The sequence below is a fragment of the Daucus carota genome, chromosome 8 (assembly GCF_001625215.2).
Source record: "Daucus carota subsp. sativus chromosome 8, DH1 v3.0, whole genome shotgun sequence".
Taxonomy (NCBI): Eukaryota; Viridiplantae; Streptophyta; class Magnoliopsida; order Apiales; family Apiaceae; genus Daucus; species Daucus carota.
In genome coordinates this window covers 30,681,434-30,699,953 of record NC_030388.2, presented here as the reverse complement: position 1 = coordinate 30,699,953, position 18,520 = coordinate 30,681,434, and the positions used below count along the sequence as shown (strand labels likewise).

Here is an 18,520-nt window from a genome sequence, read left to right as displayed (position 1 = left end):
ATTGGATGTCGACATAAATTCTGATCCTGAACCACAAAGTGTGGATGAATGCCGTCGAAGAAAAGACTGGCTAAAATGGAAAGACGCAATTCAAACAGAATTAAATTCATTGCGCAAAAGAGAAGTATTTGGACCTGTTGTCCAAACACCAATCGGTGTGAACCCTGTTGGGAATAAATGGGTATTCATAAGAAAACGAAATGAAAAGAATGAAATTGTGAGATATAAAGCCCGACTTGTAGCACAAGGGTTTTCTCAAAGGCCTGGCATTGATTATCACGAGACATACTCGCCAGTAATGGATGGAATTACTTTTCGTTTTATATTAGGTATGGCATCGAAAGAAAAATTACAAACACGTCTTATGGACGTTGTTACTGCATACCTATATGGATCACTTGATAGTGATATTTTTATGAAAATCCCAGAAGGATTAAAAATGGATGAGTTCAAGAAACCTCGTCATATATACTCCATTAAACTTCAACGATCATTGTATGGATTGAAACAATCTGGTCGTATGTGGTATAACAGACTTAGTCGTTATTTACAAAAGAATGGGTATATTAGCAATCAAATTTGTCCATGTGTTTTTATCAAAAAATCACAATCTGGTTTTGTGATTATTGCTGTATATGTGGATGATTTAAATCTTGTAGGAACAGCTACAGAGGTTGATGAAGCTGTCATATATCTAAAGACAGAGTTTGAAATGAAAGATCTTGGGAAGACAAAATATTGTCTTGGTATACAAGTCGAGCACTTGTCATCAGGAATTTTCCTCCACCAATCTACATATACAGAAAAGGTTTTGAACAGATTTTACATGGATAAATCTCATCCATTGACTACTCCAATGGTGGTTAGATCTTTAGAACCAGATAAAGATCCATTTCGGCCACGGGAAGATGATGAAGAAGTTCTTGGTCCTGAAATCCCATATCTTGGAGCAATTGGTGCACTTATGTATCTTGCGAATAATACAAGGCCAGATATTGCCTTTGCTGTCAATTTATTGGCTAGATTTAGCTCTGCTCCGATGGCCAGACATTGGAATGGGATCAAGCATATATTTCGTTATCTTCGTGGAACCGTTGATTTTGGGTTATTCTTTCCAGAGAACTCGACATCTCAGTTGATTGGATATGCAGACGCTGGATATCTGTCAGATCCTCATTTTGGCAAATCACAAACTGGATATGTATTCACATATTGCGGTACAGCCATTTCCTGGAAATCCACGAAGCAAACTACAGTGGCAACCTCAACAAATCACTCAGAACTAATTGCAATTCACGAAGCCAGTAGAGAATGTGTTTGGTTGAGATCTATTATCAAGAATATTCAAGAATCGTGTGGATTACCGGACATCACGAGAAGTCCTACTGTTATGTTTGAGGATAACACTGCATGCATTGATCAACTCAAAGAGGGATATATCAAAGGAGACAGGACGAAGCACATTTCACCAAAATTCTTCTATACTCATGAGCTTCAAAAGAATGGTGAAATTGATGTACAACAAATTCAATCATGTGACAACCTTGCAGACTTATTCACAAAATCGTTACCGAATTCCACATTTGCAAAGCTACGACGTAACATTGGAATGCGTCGACTCAAGGATATGTTGCAGCAAAACTTCAGTGATTGATGTTTTCATCCAAGGGGAGATTGTACTCTTTTTCCTTCGTCAAAGTTTTTATCCCACTGGGTTTTTCTTTGACAAGGTTTTAACGAGGCAGTCTATGATCCATATTATTATGACAATCAAAGGGGAGTGTTGTAAGTTGATTGCCATTCACCCATGTGGTCAAATAAGGAATAGTATGGCTAGGTTTAGGTTTTGATATATTTGGCATGCAATTAATTCCTTGTCTGATGCATTGCAATTTGAAGGCTATAAATAGATGCCTTACTTCAATGTAAAACTTGCACCCGAGCTTTCTTTCTATGCTCAGTTTCTTACCCTCCTTCTGTCAAATTTAGTAGCTCTCCGGTTGTTCTTTTATAGCTAGTATATTACAACAGTTGGTATAATGTAATAGTGTGTTTTTTTTTTTTTTTTGAAACCAAATGTAATAGTGTGTTGTTTTTATTTTAAAACTCCGTATTAAGTAATTTGTTAAATTCGATTTATAATTAGATTCAGAATAATAGTCCTCAATTATGTATTTGAACGTCGGGACCACTAAAGATCCATAATTCAACCTCAATAATACATTATGAGAAAAAAATATCTAGACCACAATAATTTTAATACTAAGAGTTAATTTCATTTGTTACTATTATTGAACGATATATCAAATAATCTGAATTATAGATATCATTAGAGCATCTCCAAGGATGTTATGTATATTTGTTAGCTATAACATGATATATAGATAATCATCTAAAATTATAACTAAGAGATTCTAGGTTCACTCCAATGGTGTTATCTATAATTATATTATCTAAAATTATAGATAATAGCTCTAGAGGTTTTACAAATGTAGCAACCCCAATTTTAGTTATTTATATTTTTTTGCTAAGGGCTAATGGTTGGAGTGTAGAATTTTAACCTATTATCTAAAATGTGCCACATAGATGCCATGTAGGTGCCACATAAACACTTTTACCTAAGAGGTCTAATGCCTTGGAGTTGCTCTTATCAATAAAAAATAATAAACTTACTCTGAATTTGCCAACTTTGTAAGTCTCGTCCCAAATTTATCACCACATGCACGATGCACCTTGTTTGTCTTAAAAGTTGAGCGTGAAAATAATCATATCGCAAGACTTGGCTACCAAGTACCAACCCGTCACGAACAACTTACACCTTCTAGTAAATTTTTGGCCAACCAACATTCACCGTACGTAACAGTGTCTGTTTATGGTTGATTTCTTTGGAAAAACGGCTCTAAGTGTGAAGTTTATGTCTCGTATTAAGATGGAAAACATAGAACAAACAGATTCCTACTACTCAATACTCCCTCTGTACCATTGGATTCTGTCCAGTTTCCTTTCTAGGACATCTCATCAATTGTATACATACCAAAAATAGTAAATTTTTATAATATAAAAATTTAACTACACCCACTACACTCATTTTACACATTAAATATTAATCGGTCCCACCACTTCATCCACTTTTCTTATTTTTTATCACTAAATTACACTTTTTCTTAACATCCGTGCCACTCTCCATACGTATACTACCCACCGGGACTGAGGGAGTAACAAACTTGTACGAAATATTAAAAAAATGAGTTCGGGTGTGGGCGAGAAACACTTTAAAAAAAATTAGATAAGAATACCGTTAAAAGCTGTCGTGCTCTAATATAAGTCTTAGTAAAAAAGTAGAAAAACAACCTTTTTCAAAAATAAAATTGCTCTTTTAAAAGTAATTTTTAAACTAAAAATTATTATTCACAAAATTTATCAAACAAATTTAGTGTTATTATATGTAACAACAATGCTAAATGAGATCTTTTAGCACTTTCATTAGCGTATTCTTAGTACCAACGGGAGAGATGCATCCCATCTGATATTGTCAGATAATGGATCCTCGAGCAGAAAGGGTTGTCAACATTAACCAGCAAGTGACAGGCTCTGGTAACGAGTATAACCTGACATGAGATTTTAGACTTATAGTTAACCTGGCAATTGGCATGGCATGAGATTATTAATTAGACTAATACTCTCTCCCTCCCGTTGGGTTGTTAACGTTCCCTCCCGTTGGGTTGTTAACGTTCACTGTTTGCATGCATGTTGATTGTTGATACTCTTATAAAATACAGTTTATAAGACTTTTAGATTTAAAAAAAAAAAACAACTGATTAATAACCAATTAATCATCATTTTATGTCGAATTCATTAAATTTCTGAATTTTCAATTAATCTCTTATTAATCCAATCCATCCTTATTATATTAATTTTTTAATTTGATTAATCCCACGATTAATCCTCATATTAATCTTGAATCAAGTCTTTCATCGACTAATCACCATTTTTACAAACATACGATTTTGTCGTGTTAACTATTATTCACCATAGATTCATTGATAAGCACCAAAACCTCGAAGACTAACGAATTTAGAGAAGCTGAGAAAACTACAAGTCTTAGTCAAGTAAGGGAGTGAGATAAATGTAGATTTGTCAAGAGAGAGTTGAATTGATTCCAATTCCAAACTGCTACCGAACAAAACAACTTCTCAAAGCTACCAGTATTTCCTCATTCGCCTTTCTTTAATCTTATTTTGCCACACATGATGTACTCCTCTCGCTCTCTATATAAATTAGTTCTAACATTGGTTTAATGGTTTCGGTGCTCTCTGTTCTATTATTTTATATGTATAAAGAAGGTCCAAGGCATGAGTTGTATACCAGTAGTGTAAATAATCCCTATGCATGTATATTTGGCTTAAAAATATAACTACTCCTGCTATATGATTATTTTTAAAATTTTGCAATGCAGTACTTGTTTGATTTAGCTATAAGAAATGGCCTTTTGTTCTTTCATTTTCGTTTTTAGCTATTTTTCCTTCCGGTCTGCGATCATGTATTGAGAATAATAAATTAGAGTTTTTTATTCTTCTATTTCTTTCTTTAGTCTCCTCGAACATGTTTTTTCTTCCATCTCCGATCATGTATTAAAGACAATAGATTTTGTTTTTAGTTATTTTTCCTTCCGATCTGCGATCATGTATTGAGAATAATAAATTAGGGTCTTTTATTTTTTTATTTCTTTTTTTAGTCTCCTCGAACGTGTTTTTTTTTCCATCTCCGATCATGTATTAAAGACAATAAATTAGGGTGTTCTAAAACCATGCTAGGAGGTGACTAATCGGGAGTGATGATATTGTATTTTGGCATTCCTTTACTCCGGCTTTTCATGTCAATATTTTGATAGTATATTAGTCATTAGGAGAAGGAGTTATGAGCATTATATGGTATTCTAACATATTCGATCGAAGAAAAAAGTTATTTCTAATTTTCTAAAATTATATATCTGATATAAATTTTTTCCTCTTTTTAATTTCATACACCTTAAATTTTCGGGTTCAACTACTATATCTAACAATCTCAATAAATCATCTGCTAGCAGCAAAGACATACTTCTTTGCCAACCTACCTGTAAAATTATATAGTTTCGTATCTTTGAGTCGAGTTCAGAAGAGATTCGACGCATACACAATCTAATACTATAAGGACAGTGTATATATGCATAAAGATTGGACCAGAAAAAGATCGAAGATCAGCTCTTCTTGAATGGGCCGCCTCAATGCACAATCCACCGGATCGCTTGGACAGTTTCATGAACTTTCCCAAAGATTCACAACTTTCACATCTGTCCTTCTAGAAACGTACAGTTTAAAATCAGCCTTTGTTGGCCTGCTTACGTATTCCTCTTTTTTATGTTTCGTACACATGTGAAGTCCTCTCTCCGTTTCAAAATGTATGACACTTTGATTTTTTACGCACATTTCAAAGTGTTTTGATCAAGCATCTAGAATCATCATTTCTTTTAAAAAAAATTATACTTTAAAATTTTGACTATATACTTTTATTTAAAAAAATAAATTTTTAAAAATAATAAATATAAGTACATAATCAAAGGATTTTAAACTACGTGCAAAAAGTTAAAACGTCATACATTTAAAACAGAAGGAGTAACTATAGGTACCTTAATATAATGTGGCAACTCGCAACTCGCAAGCCATCAAAGAATTCAATTGTAACACACTAGACACACAAGGAAAAAGAATTTGAATAATGGTATCTTAGAGCATCCCCAACGATGTTGGCTATAATCGTTGGCTAAATTGGACCTGTAAGATATTATGTAAAATTTGCTGAACCCGTAAGACATTTTGCTTCAATGGTACTGGCTATATTGGTTGGCTATAATTTAAAAATAGTATGTTATTAATATTTTAAATTGTTAAAATAGAATATATCAGTTCAATATGGTAATAAATGATGTACAATCTTCCTACAGATTTTCTTACAGACCTGTAGAGGTTCGACAAATTTAGCCATCCATAGGAGGTTGGCTAAATTTATAGACAACAGCTGATCATGGTTGGAGTTGAGTTCTTGGAACTGTTGGCTAAATTTTTTTATTTTAAGTATGCCAACTCACCTTTTAGCCAAGGCTTTTAGATGGTTGGAGATGCTCTTAAGTACTACTATTTCATCCGATAATTTATTGATAACCAATCAGAATTTTGTTAGCACTCAGTCGGCACATCACAATATTTTATAAATTTTACGTGTTTATATCTTAAAACGACAAGAACTTACCTATTATTGGATGATATACAAGACAGCTAATCCAAAATATATGAATGATAATAACATCTATTAGAAAAAATAATACTATAACACATTTCAATATTATCAAAAATCAGGATTAGGCTGTCCTTTACTCTCTTTCCGATAAAAATATGTTACTAACATACGTATATAACAAATATCGGACCCCATATATAACTCAAACATGTATGTATAGTGTATACTATACACTATGTACGTAATTGCCTCCGGTCCTCACATACTTTGAGATGACATTTTACAATACAGCTAAGATCACCTTGACCCTACTCGAAATAGAGATAATCAACCTTCTAGCAATCAGATACCTGAAATGTAAATTTCGCCAAAAGGGCAGTGCAGGTAAAAATGATAACTACCCAAATTCAATTAAGTTTACAAGCTTCCACGACACTGAAGTGACAGAGTAAATAATGCTTTAAAAGTGAAACAAATTTGTTGTTTCTTTTGTATTCATAGATGCAGTTAAGATTAGATCATCATGACACTCTCTTTAACAGAACGAGCTCTCAACTTCATCATTTAGATAGTAAAAATTAAAACACAAATAATGATAAATATTGCAATAATAAATTAAACTTTTAATATCAACTTGCATCGTGAAATTTAATACTAGCTGCCACTGTATGACAACATGTTCTACTTAGTAAAATCAAACGACGACATATAATATTTCGTGTCAAGTGATCAATTTTTTCTAAAATCTTGAAGTGTTAGATTTTTTGGAAAAATAATTTTGTCTTGCCATTCATAATTAAATATAAGAATATCAGAGAGTTGTAGGAGATTATACCTAAACATTAATTCGACCAGAATTCGGGATATTTCATTAAAATTTTGCAGATAATATTATATACATCTGAAACTTATGTTTTTGATACTGCAAAAGATAGTGTATACTAAATAATACATCACTTACCAAAATACCCACGGTTTGGTCCCTTGGATCCACAGTCCAATGAAAACTATTACAAATATGAGGAGAAAAACGTGGGTATTTTGGATACAAAATTTAAACTAAAAAGAAAATTACAGTAAAGAATAGTCTACTTGTTGTGAAGTGCATCTGGGCAGCTAGGCACTCTTCGTTTATTATCTTCAAAACCCTTGTCTTTGTCAACATCTGGAGCACCTCTTCCCTTGAAAAATTCTCGAAAATGGTTCGCTTCAATGCTAATCTTTGTCATGCCTTGAATCTTTACATGATCATAAGGTTCTTTTAGTGCTTGTAGCATCCGTGAAGCCTCGACTTGAGCATGAGGCCGAATATGAAGAAATGTGACGACTAGAAAGAGAATTAGAGAAGAAGAGTAGATAAATGAACATGATCTCTTTTGGCCGCAAAAAGACATCTCTACTTATGGCGGAACCAGAAGAAGCTAACCTGGATGATAGAAAAAAATTCAAGAGAGCCAAGATATATTGAAGTGGAGTGTCAAATGAAGTTGAAGTTGGAGTACTTGAGCCAGGGGGTACTAGAGAGAGAAGGGAAGATTAGTAGTCATGTCATACAGAGGAAAATGGGCCTACACGTGATGAAAACATACAAACAGGGACCAACTAACAGTGCCAATTATTCTCAGTAACTGTGTTGACTAGGTTACTACTCCCTCCGTCCCAGTCATTTGTATACAAATGGCTGGGACACGGAGACCAATAAATTGCGTAAGAAATGAGTAAAGTTAGATGAAAAGTGGGTAGAGTAGTGGGACCCATTAATATTTAATAATTGATTTGAGATAGTGGAGGAAAGTAGTGGGTGTAATAGTGTTTATATTATTATAGAATAGAGATAGTGGAGGAAAGTAGTTGGTGTAATGATATTTTATATTATAAAAGTTTACTCATTTTGGAATGTATACAATTGATGGGACGTCCCAAAAAGGAAACTGTATACAATTCACTGGGACGGAGGGAGTATCAGGATTCAGGCCTATTAAACAAACAACAGGTCTTTCTGCTTTTCGGCCAGATAAAATAATTGAGATAAAATAATTTGATTAGCAGAATTTTTATATATATATGAGTCATCAGTATTAATAAAATTATTAATAAAAATTTATAATCTAACGAGCTATAAAGATGTCAGAGCCAAGAGTTCAATCGAGTGATCATTACCATTATCGTTTTTGTTGTGCCAATAAATAATTGGATATTTTGATTAACGATCGATTAATTTCAATAATTAGTTAATAATTTTTCCTTCAAAATTTCTACACGATCGCAAAATATTTTATAGTTGTCGCTGGAAATTATATTCTCATGCCACGGATTTCTGCAGAGACTCCATTAATCAATTAAGCTCTGAATTATACTCACTTCGTCTCCCTCAATTCTTTACATTGGTGGACGGGACTCGACACACATTCTAATGTTCTCGTGAAATATAGTTCGATAAATTATTTTGAATTTTTTTTTCTGAATAAAAATTTATTATCTAAACTCAGTAGATGCATGGTAGACATGCATGAGCATGACAATGGAGACATCTCTTTCAATTTACAGCTCGTTATCTCTTTCACATCACTTCAATGGTTCCACGCCTCGCCTGTTAGTTGCCTAACAAAAACGCGCTATAATAATTTGGTTACTCTATAAATCAGCCATATATATATAGAATCGAATTTATATCCCCCACCGGCACGTACTTGTACATTCTCACACTTAGAGGGGTGTATTCGATTGGGATTTTAATGGATTGTTTTTAGTCTATGGATTTTAATGGATTGTGTCTGATTTTGATTTTGTGCGGATTTTTGATAAAATGTCGCAAAGTTGATAGGATTTAAGCACAATACTTCAAAATCCCATTGATTTTGATGGGATTTCAAAAAACTTAAAATACACTGAAGAATGCCACAAAATCCATCATTTTATGAAATGCAAAAAAATCCATCATTTTATGAAATGCAAAAAAATCCATCAGCATTTGAATACCATCATATTTTAATGGATTTTAAACAATCTCAATTGAATATCATCGGATTTTAAAGCATAATTTAAAATTCCAATTGAATACTACCGGATTTTGTAGCATAGTTTGAAATCCCAATTGAATACCTCAAGATTTTAATGGATTTCAAACAATTCCAATCGAATACCCTCGGATTTCATGAATGCAAAAAAATGCTTTAAAATCCCAATCCAATACACCCCTCTTAAAATCTACAGCTGGAGCTTTTAATTCCTTGTGCCTCCACCAAGCTCCATGCCAGACCGAGATTACAAAAATAAGCAGACCGATAGAGGAAAAATGATGGGAATCAAAAAATAAGCAGACCGATAGAGGAAAAATGATGGGAAATCAAACTGATAAAAAATACCAACCCTAAATATGTAGAAATATTTCATTTTCTAATTTATTAATATAAACCGTGATTTAAGTAAGAATAATATATAAGATCATCAAATGGGAATAATCTATTTATAAAACATAATGAGAACAATTGTTGTGCATTATTTTACAGCTGTTATTATTATTATTATATTATTATACAACAAAATATTAATTCTTTCTATATTTTGATTATTTTCATGTTAAAACGTGTTTTCCATACATCATTATTCATATACGTCTCGATTTAAAAGAGGATCGCTCATTATTAAGAGACAACAACGGTACTTGACATTGTCGAATATTTTGTTAGCAACCGGATTTCTGATGATACTAATGGCCGATTCAATTAGTACTACCTAAGACAAAGATTTGAAAAGAAACGTGAGACGGGGAGAAGAAAGGCGGTGACCGGGAATCCCGCTACGGTGTTAAGGATTTTACTTTTTGTTGACTGCTCATTTATATTTTCTTTAGTACACTTGCTTTATAATTTCCTACAAATTTACATTTCTTTATTATTATTAGTACGTGTACAATTAGTCCCAAGTTTCATTTGTTTATTCAGAAGTACAAATAGTCTCATGTATTTGCGGATGACCAGGTGCATGCTACTATATTTCAAGTAGCCTATGTGCATCTTGTGGCCGTAGAAAACTCTTAACTAAAAAGTTGACATATTAAAAATAGAAAATATAATCAGTCTCACGAAAAATTTACATTCCAATCAATATTCATCTGTTATTCATAATTTTATCCAACTTTCGATGGATGATTATATTTGTCAAACCTCTACAAACTTGTAAGAAATTCGTAGTAAGATTACACATCATTTATAATTATATTGAATATATATTTTATTTTAACAGTCTAAAATATTAATAACATATTCTTTTTAAAACATAGCCAATCAATATAGTCAAAACCAACAAATTTTACATAGGGTATGTTTGGGAAGAGCCACTTTCGGCTTTTACTAATAAAAAACTGGTTTTCTACTTTTCTTGACGTGTTTGTGTAAAAAGACAAAAACACTTATAAAAAGCTGAAGATGCCAGCTTTTGTTTGATGACTTCCGCTTCTTTCCAAAACAGTTTAACCATTTATAAGTCTTAATTTACTTCTCATTCTAGTCCATTTTTTTATTTTAAGTAAAATGCACCTTTTTTTTTAAGATTACACACACGGACCCATAATTTTCAAAAGGTCTAATTCATAGTCAACCCCATTAAAAATGCTCTAACATAAAGAATAGACACTTATCAATTATACAATCACATTTTATTTAATTGTGCTCTGATTTAGCATCAATAATTTTTTCTATCTCAATTATTATATCATTCCATACCAAATTTGGCATCTAATTTTAATTTTACATATATTTCCCATAGATGCACTGCGTTTGGAGTTTGGACGTAGGCAAACAACGAAAAATTTCACGTGACAACACTACGTAAAGCAATAATGCAAATTTCTTCGATCCAGCTTTTCATAACATCATGTGACAATACACATTCATGCTATTTTATTTTTATGTCTGGTGGCGTTGTTTCGAAAAGGCTAAAAATGGGTGGGGATTTGTTCTAGGTCTGTGTTCCCGAAATAGATCGATAAAGCTAAAACATCAAGGGTTCTGGTCCCAGACAAAGATCGTCGGATTTCTATTTGAAGGGTCCAGATTGAAGCATTTTTTTTTTACCGATCAGTTATAATTTTTCGCGGATCGGAGCTCTACCATTCCGCGGATCGGTAAAAAAAAACCTTTCAACCTTACCCTTAAAATACAAATCTAAGTTGTGTGTTGGATAAGACCTCCGTAACAATCTCCTGTTACGGAGAAAAACCCAAACATCAAAAGGCTAATATTTGATTCGGTCTGAGCACGATCTTCTTTTTCTGATACATATATACAAAACGCAATAAAGGTGAAACCCTTTCTTTCAATTGTACTTGAATGCATTTTGTTCTTCTCTTGCTGTCTTTTCTACCATTTCAGTTTTTTAGGTTAAAATCTCAGACATTTTTTACATTTATTCTGCCGTTTCTCTCTTATCTTTATTGTTTTTTCTGTGCCAGAGATAATTCCTGACGAGCGTCTTTACCTCTGCAACCTTTTCTGCTTGGGCTGGTGGTATTTATGATTTTTGTAGCAGCCTTTTTGTATGAGTCTCCTATTTTTCAGTTTTTTGTTTATGATTATAGTATAAATTTTAAATATCCTTATAAATTCTCAATTTTTTTGCCTAAATTTGTTTCTTATACTGATTAGGGGTGGCAATCGTTTCGTTTCGTATACTTTCGTTTCGTGTATTTTCGTGTTTCGTGTACTCGAAGGTGAAACCCGTATCCGCACGTTATTAATTTCGTGTACCTAATTTGAAAGCCGTATCCGTTTCGAATCGTTTCGTGTATATTTCGTGTACTTTTCGTGTATATTATATATAAAAATATTAATATATTTTTTAATCAAAAAATGGATTTAATATATATTTTCCTTTATAAATTTATTAAATGTGAATGATATATATTATACTTGTATACAATTCTTTATAAATTTGTTAATGTATCTACAATATATATCTACACATACATATAAATATATACTTTATACTCAATTATATATTTAATATATCATTACATATATATAATACATATAATCTACAGATATTTCGTGTACTTTCGTGTATTTCGTGTATCCCAAATGAAAACCCATATCCAACACGAAATCTATCGTGTAATTTCGTGTTCGTGTACTTTCGTGTTTCGTGTATCGAAAATCAAAACCAGTATCCATTTTTTTCGTGTCGTTTCGTTTCGTGTTAGCGTGTTACGTGTCAAATTGCCACGCCTAAATTACTGATGCTCGGTTTTTTCCCAAACAGATGTAAAACTGTTTGATAAATCTAAAAACAACTCTTTCAAATAATAACTTTTAACTTAAAAATTGTTTTCATTTTAAACTGTTCTAAATTCCATTATTAAATCTTACAATATATTATTTATATTTAACTCAAAATATACAAATATAAAAAAAATCATTAAAGAATTATCTATTTTCTACAACAATATTTTCTAACCTACAATTTTAACATCACTGTCAAACATCAAACAGACCCTCATGGATTAATTTTATGATAAGTTAATTTAAAAAGTGTGAGTCTATATATATGTAACTCGTGATATAAATAATAGAGGAACTCTTTTAAATCTTATTATGAATTCTATCATCATTTAAAAGTACAAATACGACATGCAAATAAATTCAACAATTTTAATATATTTTTCTGTAAAATTTGATATACAACAGTTTTTAATGAACAATACCATTTGATGAACATTGTAGTAGAAAAAAAAATCCTTTCTCCTAGCTTAAATATATAATAATATTAAATATGGGCCTAGAAACTACTAGTTTTCTAACCATATAAAATCGGACTTTTACAAAACATCCATGGGCCCTGTAGGCTATAACCTCTAATTTGTAGCCCAAATTTCGTACGTCCATGTAGCAAAACAGTTGGGACTTGGGAGGACTAAACGTAGGTGCATTTGTGCAGTGTGCGAATGTTTGCGTTTGCACCATTTGTATTTAAATACAAATATAGAATTTGGATTTAGATTTCCAACATATAAATTTTATAATATATTATTTAGTGATCTTTTTGTTTTATGATTTTGATTTTAAATTTTTGATATATATACACAACAAAATTGTTCATTCTTAAATTTTTTGGTCGAATATTTTTTCACTGGATGTGTTATTTATATTTGACTATTCTCGGACGTGTGTCTAATTTAAATACTGATATTTTAACTGAGAATAATCTAATGCATATATGCGAGGATACATTATTATCGTGTTCTTATTTACAGCACATTCGGCTTCCCTTTTGCCCGATGAAAGTATTAACAATTTATCTAGTTTGTGTCTATGAACATGTATCATAACCAAATTATATGTATTTATATCATTTTGATTAGAGTAATTGCTATACATGTATATAGAGGAGGGTTTGTTACTGTTTAACAACAGGAGTTAATTAAAAAAAATTATTATTTAAATTTAGTGTTTAATATATGTTCACAAGAACACTATAAAAAAATCGAATTATTAATATTACTTCTTACGGCTTAGAAGAATCCTAATGGGGTGTATGGACCGTCTGTGAGGAAAATTTCGAAGACTATGAAAGTAACGTCACTCTCTGACTCTCTGTATTCCTCCTGAAGTCGCTGTATGGAAGCTGCAATATATATTTCTCATAAATGTTGATAGATTTTATAACAACTAGGTAGATATGATAAAACATCTTTGAGTATGAGGTCAATATTCCAGCATGAACTCGCCTTAATTCAAAACGTAACAAAAATAGTTAATGACTGTTTCGTGTTAGTGATATATACTTTTGTTGGTGATTTTATAATCTTTCGTGTTTGTGAGAATCCATGTTACTGTACTATATTCTTATTTTTCTTTTAGTACCCATGTCGGACACTCGACGGTATGACATCGATAAGACATCTCAACACTTATTTTAGACCAAAAACATGTAAAAATTTTAAAATATTGTCGAGTCCGACACTGAGACACGTATCTTATACACTTTTATCTGAGTACGCGCAGCATAGATCAGAACAAATTTTAACTATTTTATGAACTTTTATTTTCAACACGGATAAAAATGATCAAAAAATCAGCCTATGAAATGGCACGCTGCAGCATTCTGCAACATTCAGGATCACTTCAGTCTGTACAAGGCCTTTTGGTAGTTTTATGTTAAAAAGGTTTATAAGAAATGGTTTACCGCAGCCGGGATTCGAACCCGGAATCATACTGTGTCCCAATCAGTGACAAGAGTAATTAACCAGAACTACTGCGGAAGATTATATAGAACGAGAATTAAAGTTTTGTAAATATAATGAATCAATTTATACTGGGCAGAGGATATATCAAACTCAACTACAGATGAAATATCAAAAAAAAAAAAAAAAACCTCAACTACAGATGCCTAAACGTAAGAACCATTCCGAATGACTACTTAATTCCGATTCCCGGTTCCCATTCTCATTCCCGGCTATAAAGCAACTACCACAGCACATTATGCTTAAACAAGAGTGGAAGAAAAGAATCTAGAATCCATATTACAAACATAAAAATTGAAAAATGATCTCCTGTAGGCTGTATCCGGGAATCTGGTAAAAAAAACACAGTACCAGCACTTTGAACCATCGAGAACGAATTAGCACCGCAATTGTAGATATGTAACAATACAGAATTATTCCAATCAGCATTGCAAACAAGCAAAAGCAAAAGAAAAATTCAATGATGGTCAATGGAACATAGAAAACTTGAGGACATTTAAATATATTTATATATTTACACAGTGAACGGATTTTTCTAACAGAATACTCTTCATATGCCTCCCACTAAGATTCTTAGAACCCAAAATGCGACTCTGAAAACTCCCTCCATTCTTGTAATTTACATCAGAAAAGACTACTAGTGAGCCCTCAATTATTCTGGTTAATGACTACTTACAGATGTTACTGAGACAATAGTTACAGACTCGATTCTTTTCTTTATAGACATATATATACATCGGCAAAAGGATGTCACTCTCTCTTCTGAAAAAGTTTAATTTACTCTGCTGCGATCCATTTTTTGAATGTTCTTCTATTCTTCAGATTTTGTGTGTTCTCTAACGTATTCACTCAAGGTTTTAAGCCATTGTAGGAATGCTGCAGTGGCGACTATTCCTGTCAAGACAATCAAAGCCCTCAATTCTAACAACTGGTTTGTTACCAAAATTTGCCCGACCACATGCTCCTTTCCTTGAAGATGCTGAGGGGGATGCTGGCATGCCAGGCTGAATAGGGACTGCCCAAGGTGATACTTGGTTGACCTCATCCCCGAATCGAGCATCTTGAATTAGTGGGTTAGAGACCCTGCTTGGCGGCGACCCACAAAAAAAAGAGGGTGGAGAGGAAGCCTGAGTGGACGATTGTTCCACTGTATAACCACCCTGAAATTTTTGACATGAAATAAGATTAATAAAAGAAATAAAGAACTTAATTTCACATAAACACTTTCCAAAAAAGACTCATTTTGAACATAAATATTCAATCAATACCCAAGTCCAACGGTAACACAGACTAAACTATGACGTGTATCGTTGAAAAAGGGTCAAGTAGGCATACCTTTGACAAGATGATGTCCAATAGCTCATTTCCCGCTTTTGACTCGCAAAAGTCTGATTGATGGCTGTCAATACAATATAAACCACAACAAAATTTAGAGATGCTTCAAGTTAAAAGATCTTAAGTTTGAAAGCAAAACAATTAACACGTAAAAGGAGGAGAATAATGAAAATAATCACCTCATCGGCCATCTCACAGGCCTAAGTGGCTCATCTACGAAGCTGTTAATAAGCCCAACACGCCGTGGTTTAGGACAAACAACCGTGTCCCTCTTATCAGATACAGATACAGCAACAGCTACAGAGCTCCTCATTTCTTCCCAGGTTGTGCTAGCGTTTTGGATCGCACAGTTATTCATTATCTTGCCGCTACCAAATTCAAACAAAACCTGTTCAAATTTAATCAACACGAGAATATCAGCCAAATGCTTCAAGACAAACTTATATATTACACGACAACAAAATCTTATTTTATTTCATCCTGTTTTATTGCATTAGATCTTTTAGCCAGCACACAGAATTCTTTATCAGTGATTCGGTCAAAGTATCCGCGTTTATACATATAAAAAACTCCACATGCCGGCTAGTGCTACGACTTGATCATTAAAAATTAAAACCCTCTGTCGGCATCCAAAGCTGGGATTTAATCACTGGTTACCACCATGTTATATACATATTAAAAAATTCCTCAGGAATATAAAATTAGAACAGCATATTGCAGGATCATATGAACTAACTACTTCTGTACATCAACAGTTTAACACACATCACATCCTCTTGCTGTCTATATGCACACAGAATTAAAGATGATAATTTCCTTCAACCAATATTAATAATTTCATATGAATTTACACAAAAAGTAGCATAACCTAATCATTTTTTGCCAATAAAAAAAGGAAAAAATATATAATTCTCTGGAGCTCATTTTTGGCCTAAAAACACAATACCTGTGAAAAAACATACTGATCAATTGAAATTTCTGCGTATTTTATCAAATCAAAATCAAATTTAATGGGTCTCCAAGATTTTCATATTCTAATTAATTAACAGAAAATCCAACAGAAATCACACAACATCACCAACATAATTAACAATCAAATTTGAAAATAAAAACATACGAAGAATTAATAACAGAGAGATGGGAGAGAGATGAACCTGAGAGAGATAGAGAGAGATGGGAGAGAGAGAGAGATCAAAGTAGGGGGCTCCTCCTGCAGAGATGTTGAGAAACAGGAAAGCAGAAGAAGCAAAATGAAACACGAAGAGGGCTTTGATATATACAACCAAACCAATATTTATATGTGGAAAATAATGAATAATTTAATATTGGATAATAGTTAATAGTAAAACGGGGTTCCACGAAATTCGTGAGAAAGAGAAAGCAGAGAGAAGTAGACGAGAGGTGGGAATGTATTATCATACAATATATAGACGGTGATAAATTTATAAGATCGGATTGGTTCGAATAAGAGTAATCAGCAAAATATAATAAATCAAGGATAAGATTACCGATCGGATTTGGATTATAATAATATTCACTGAAATTAATAAATGTAGTGATTTTCGATTTAGAATTGATTTATTTCCTGTATATTAGATTTAAATTATATCCTAAAATTATTCTAATTTTTCACATATTTGATTGGTTCCATCTATATCAATAATAAAAAATTTATATATATAAATCACCCGACTAAAATTCATAATTCAGTATCGTATCAAATTTCGAGATACATAATATTACTTATAAAAAAGGTTTGTATAGTGCTAAGCGCGGAATTTGATATGTTTGAGAGGCTTTGATTGGTGTGATTGTCGGATCCACCATTATTAAGATAAGAGAGTCAATTAAAACCTCCCAAACTTGTAAAATTCCGCGCTTAACATGTGCCAATGGACACACACTAGAAAAACCGTATAAAAAAAGTTCAACCAAAACTTAATACTTTGAAAATGACATCGTGAGAAATTTGGAGACTTATAAATGATTTGATTGGGATAAATCAAAATTCAATTCTGCAACAGATTGATTACGATTTTGAGTTTATTGATCTTAAATCTAGATCACAAACACACCCGATTTTGAAGTTTGATTGCTATTGCCTATTTGTGGTAATAATCAAATTTTATTGCAAATATTAAATATACTCATATTTGAGCATCAAAGGACCCTAACTCAGATAAATTCTTTTAACTCAATCAATAATAAATTAAACAACTACTTAAAAAAAATAAAAATAAATTAAACAACTACTTAAAGTTTCAAAAAAAAAAAAAAACACAACCACTTTGAAATTTGACTTGATTCAACTCATTACGAGTCCAATCCTCTTCGGCTGAAGTTGTAATGCATATATTTATTTTAATATTTATGTGAAGAGTGTGCGTGGGGTGCATGAACTGCAAAGTCAGCTAAGCACCAATTCTTGTTTAAAATTAGTAAACATATATTATAATATTTAAAAATTTAATATTTCCTGCCGAATTTGTTAAATTTAGGATGTCACGTTGATGGTGCTTTCCACAAGAAACGTCATTGCGAAATGAAAATCGCACCCGCTCCCAACTAGGAGCCGGTATTTGAACAGTAGGATAATGATATTTATATACAGCTTTATTTCTTTTGAAAAGTCTTCCATACTGCTGCAACAATAATTAATACTTCTGCCGTGCC

General features: G+C 32.3%; 1 protein-coding gene across 1 annotated transcript; it reads right to left on the bottom strand.

The window, feature by feature from the left end:
- Positions 1 to 14,990: 14,990 nt before the first annotated feature.
- LOC108197231 (uncharacterized) lies at positions 14,991 to 17,206 on the bottom strand. The gene is made up of 4 exons (XM_017364791.2): positions 17,002 to 17,206; positions 16,027 to 16,235; positions 15,848 to 15,911; positions 14,991 to 15,672 (listed from the first exon to the last, which is right to left on the bottom strand). The coding sequence occupies exons 2-4, from the start codon at positions 16,203 to 16,205 to the stop codon at positions 15,370 to 15,372; spliced, it is 546 nt and encodes a 181-aa protein (XP_017220280.1). The 5' UTR covers positions 16,206 to 16,235; positions 17,002 to 17,206; the 3' UTR covers positions 14,991 to 15,369.
- Between the last annotated feature and the right edge of the window lie 1,314 nt (positions 17,207 to 18,520).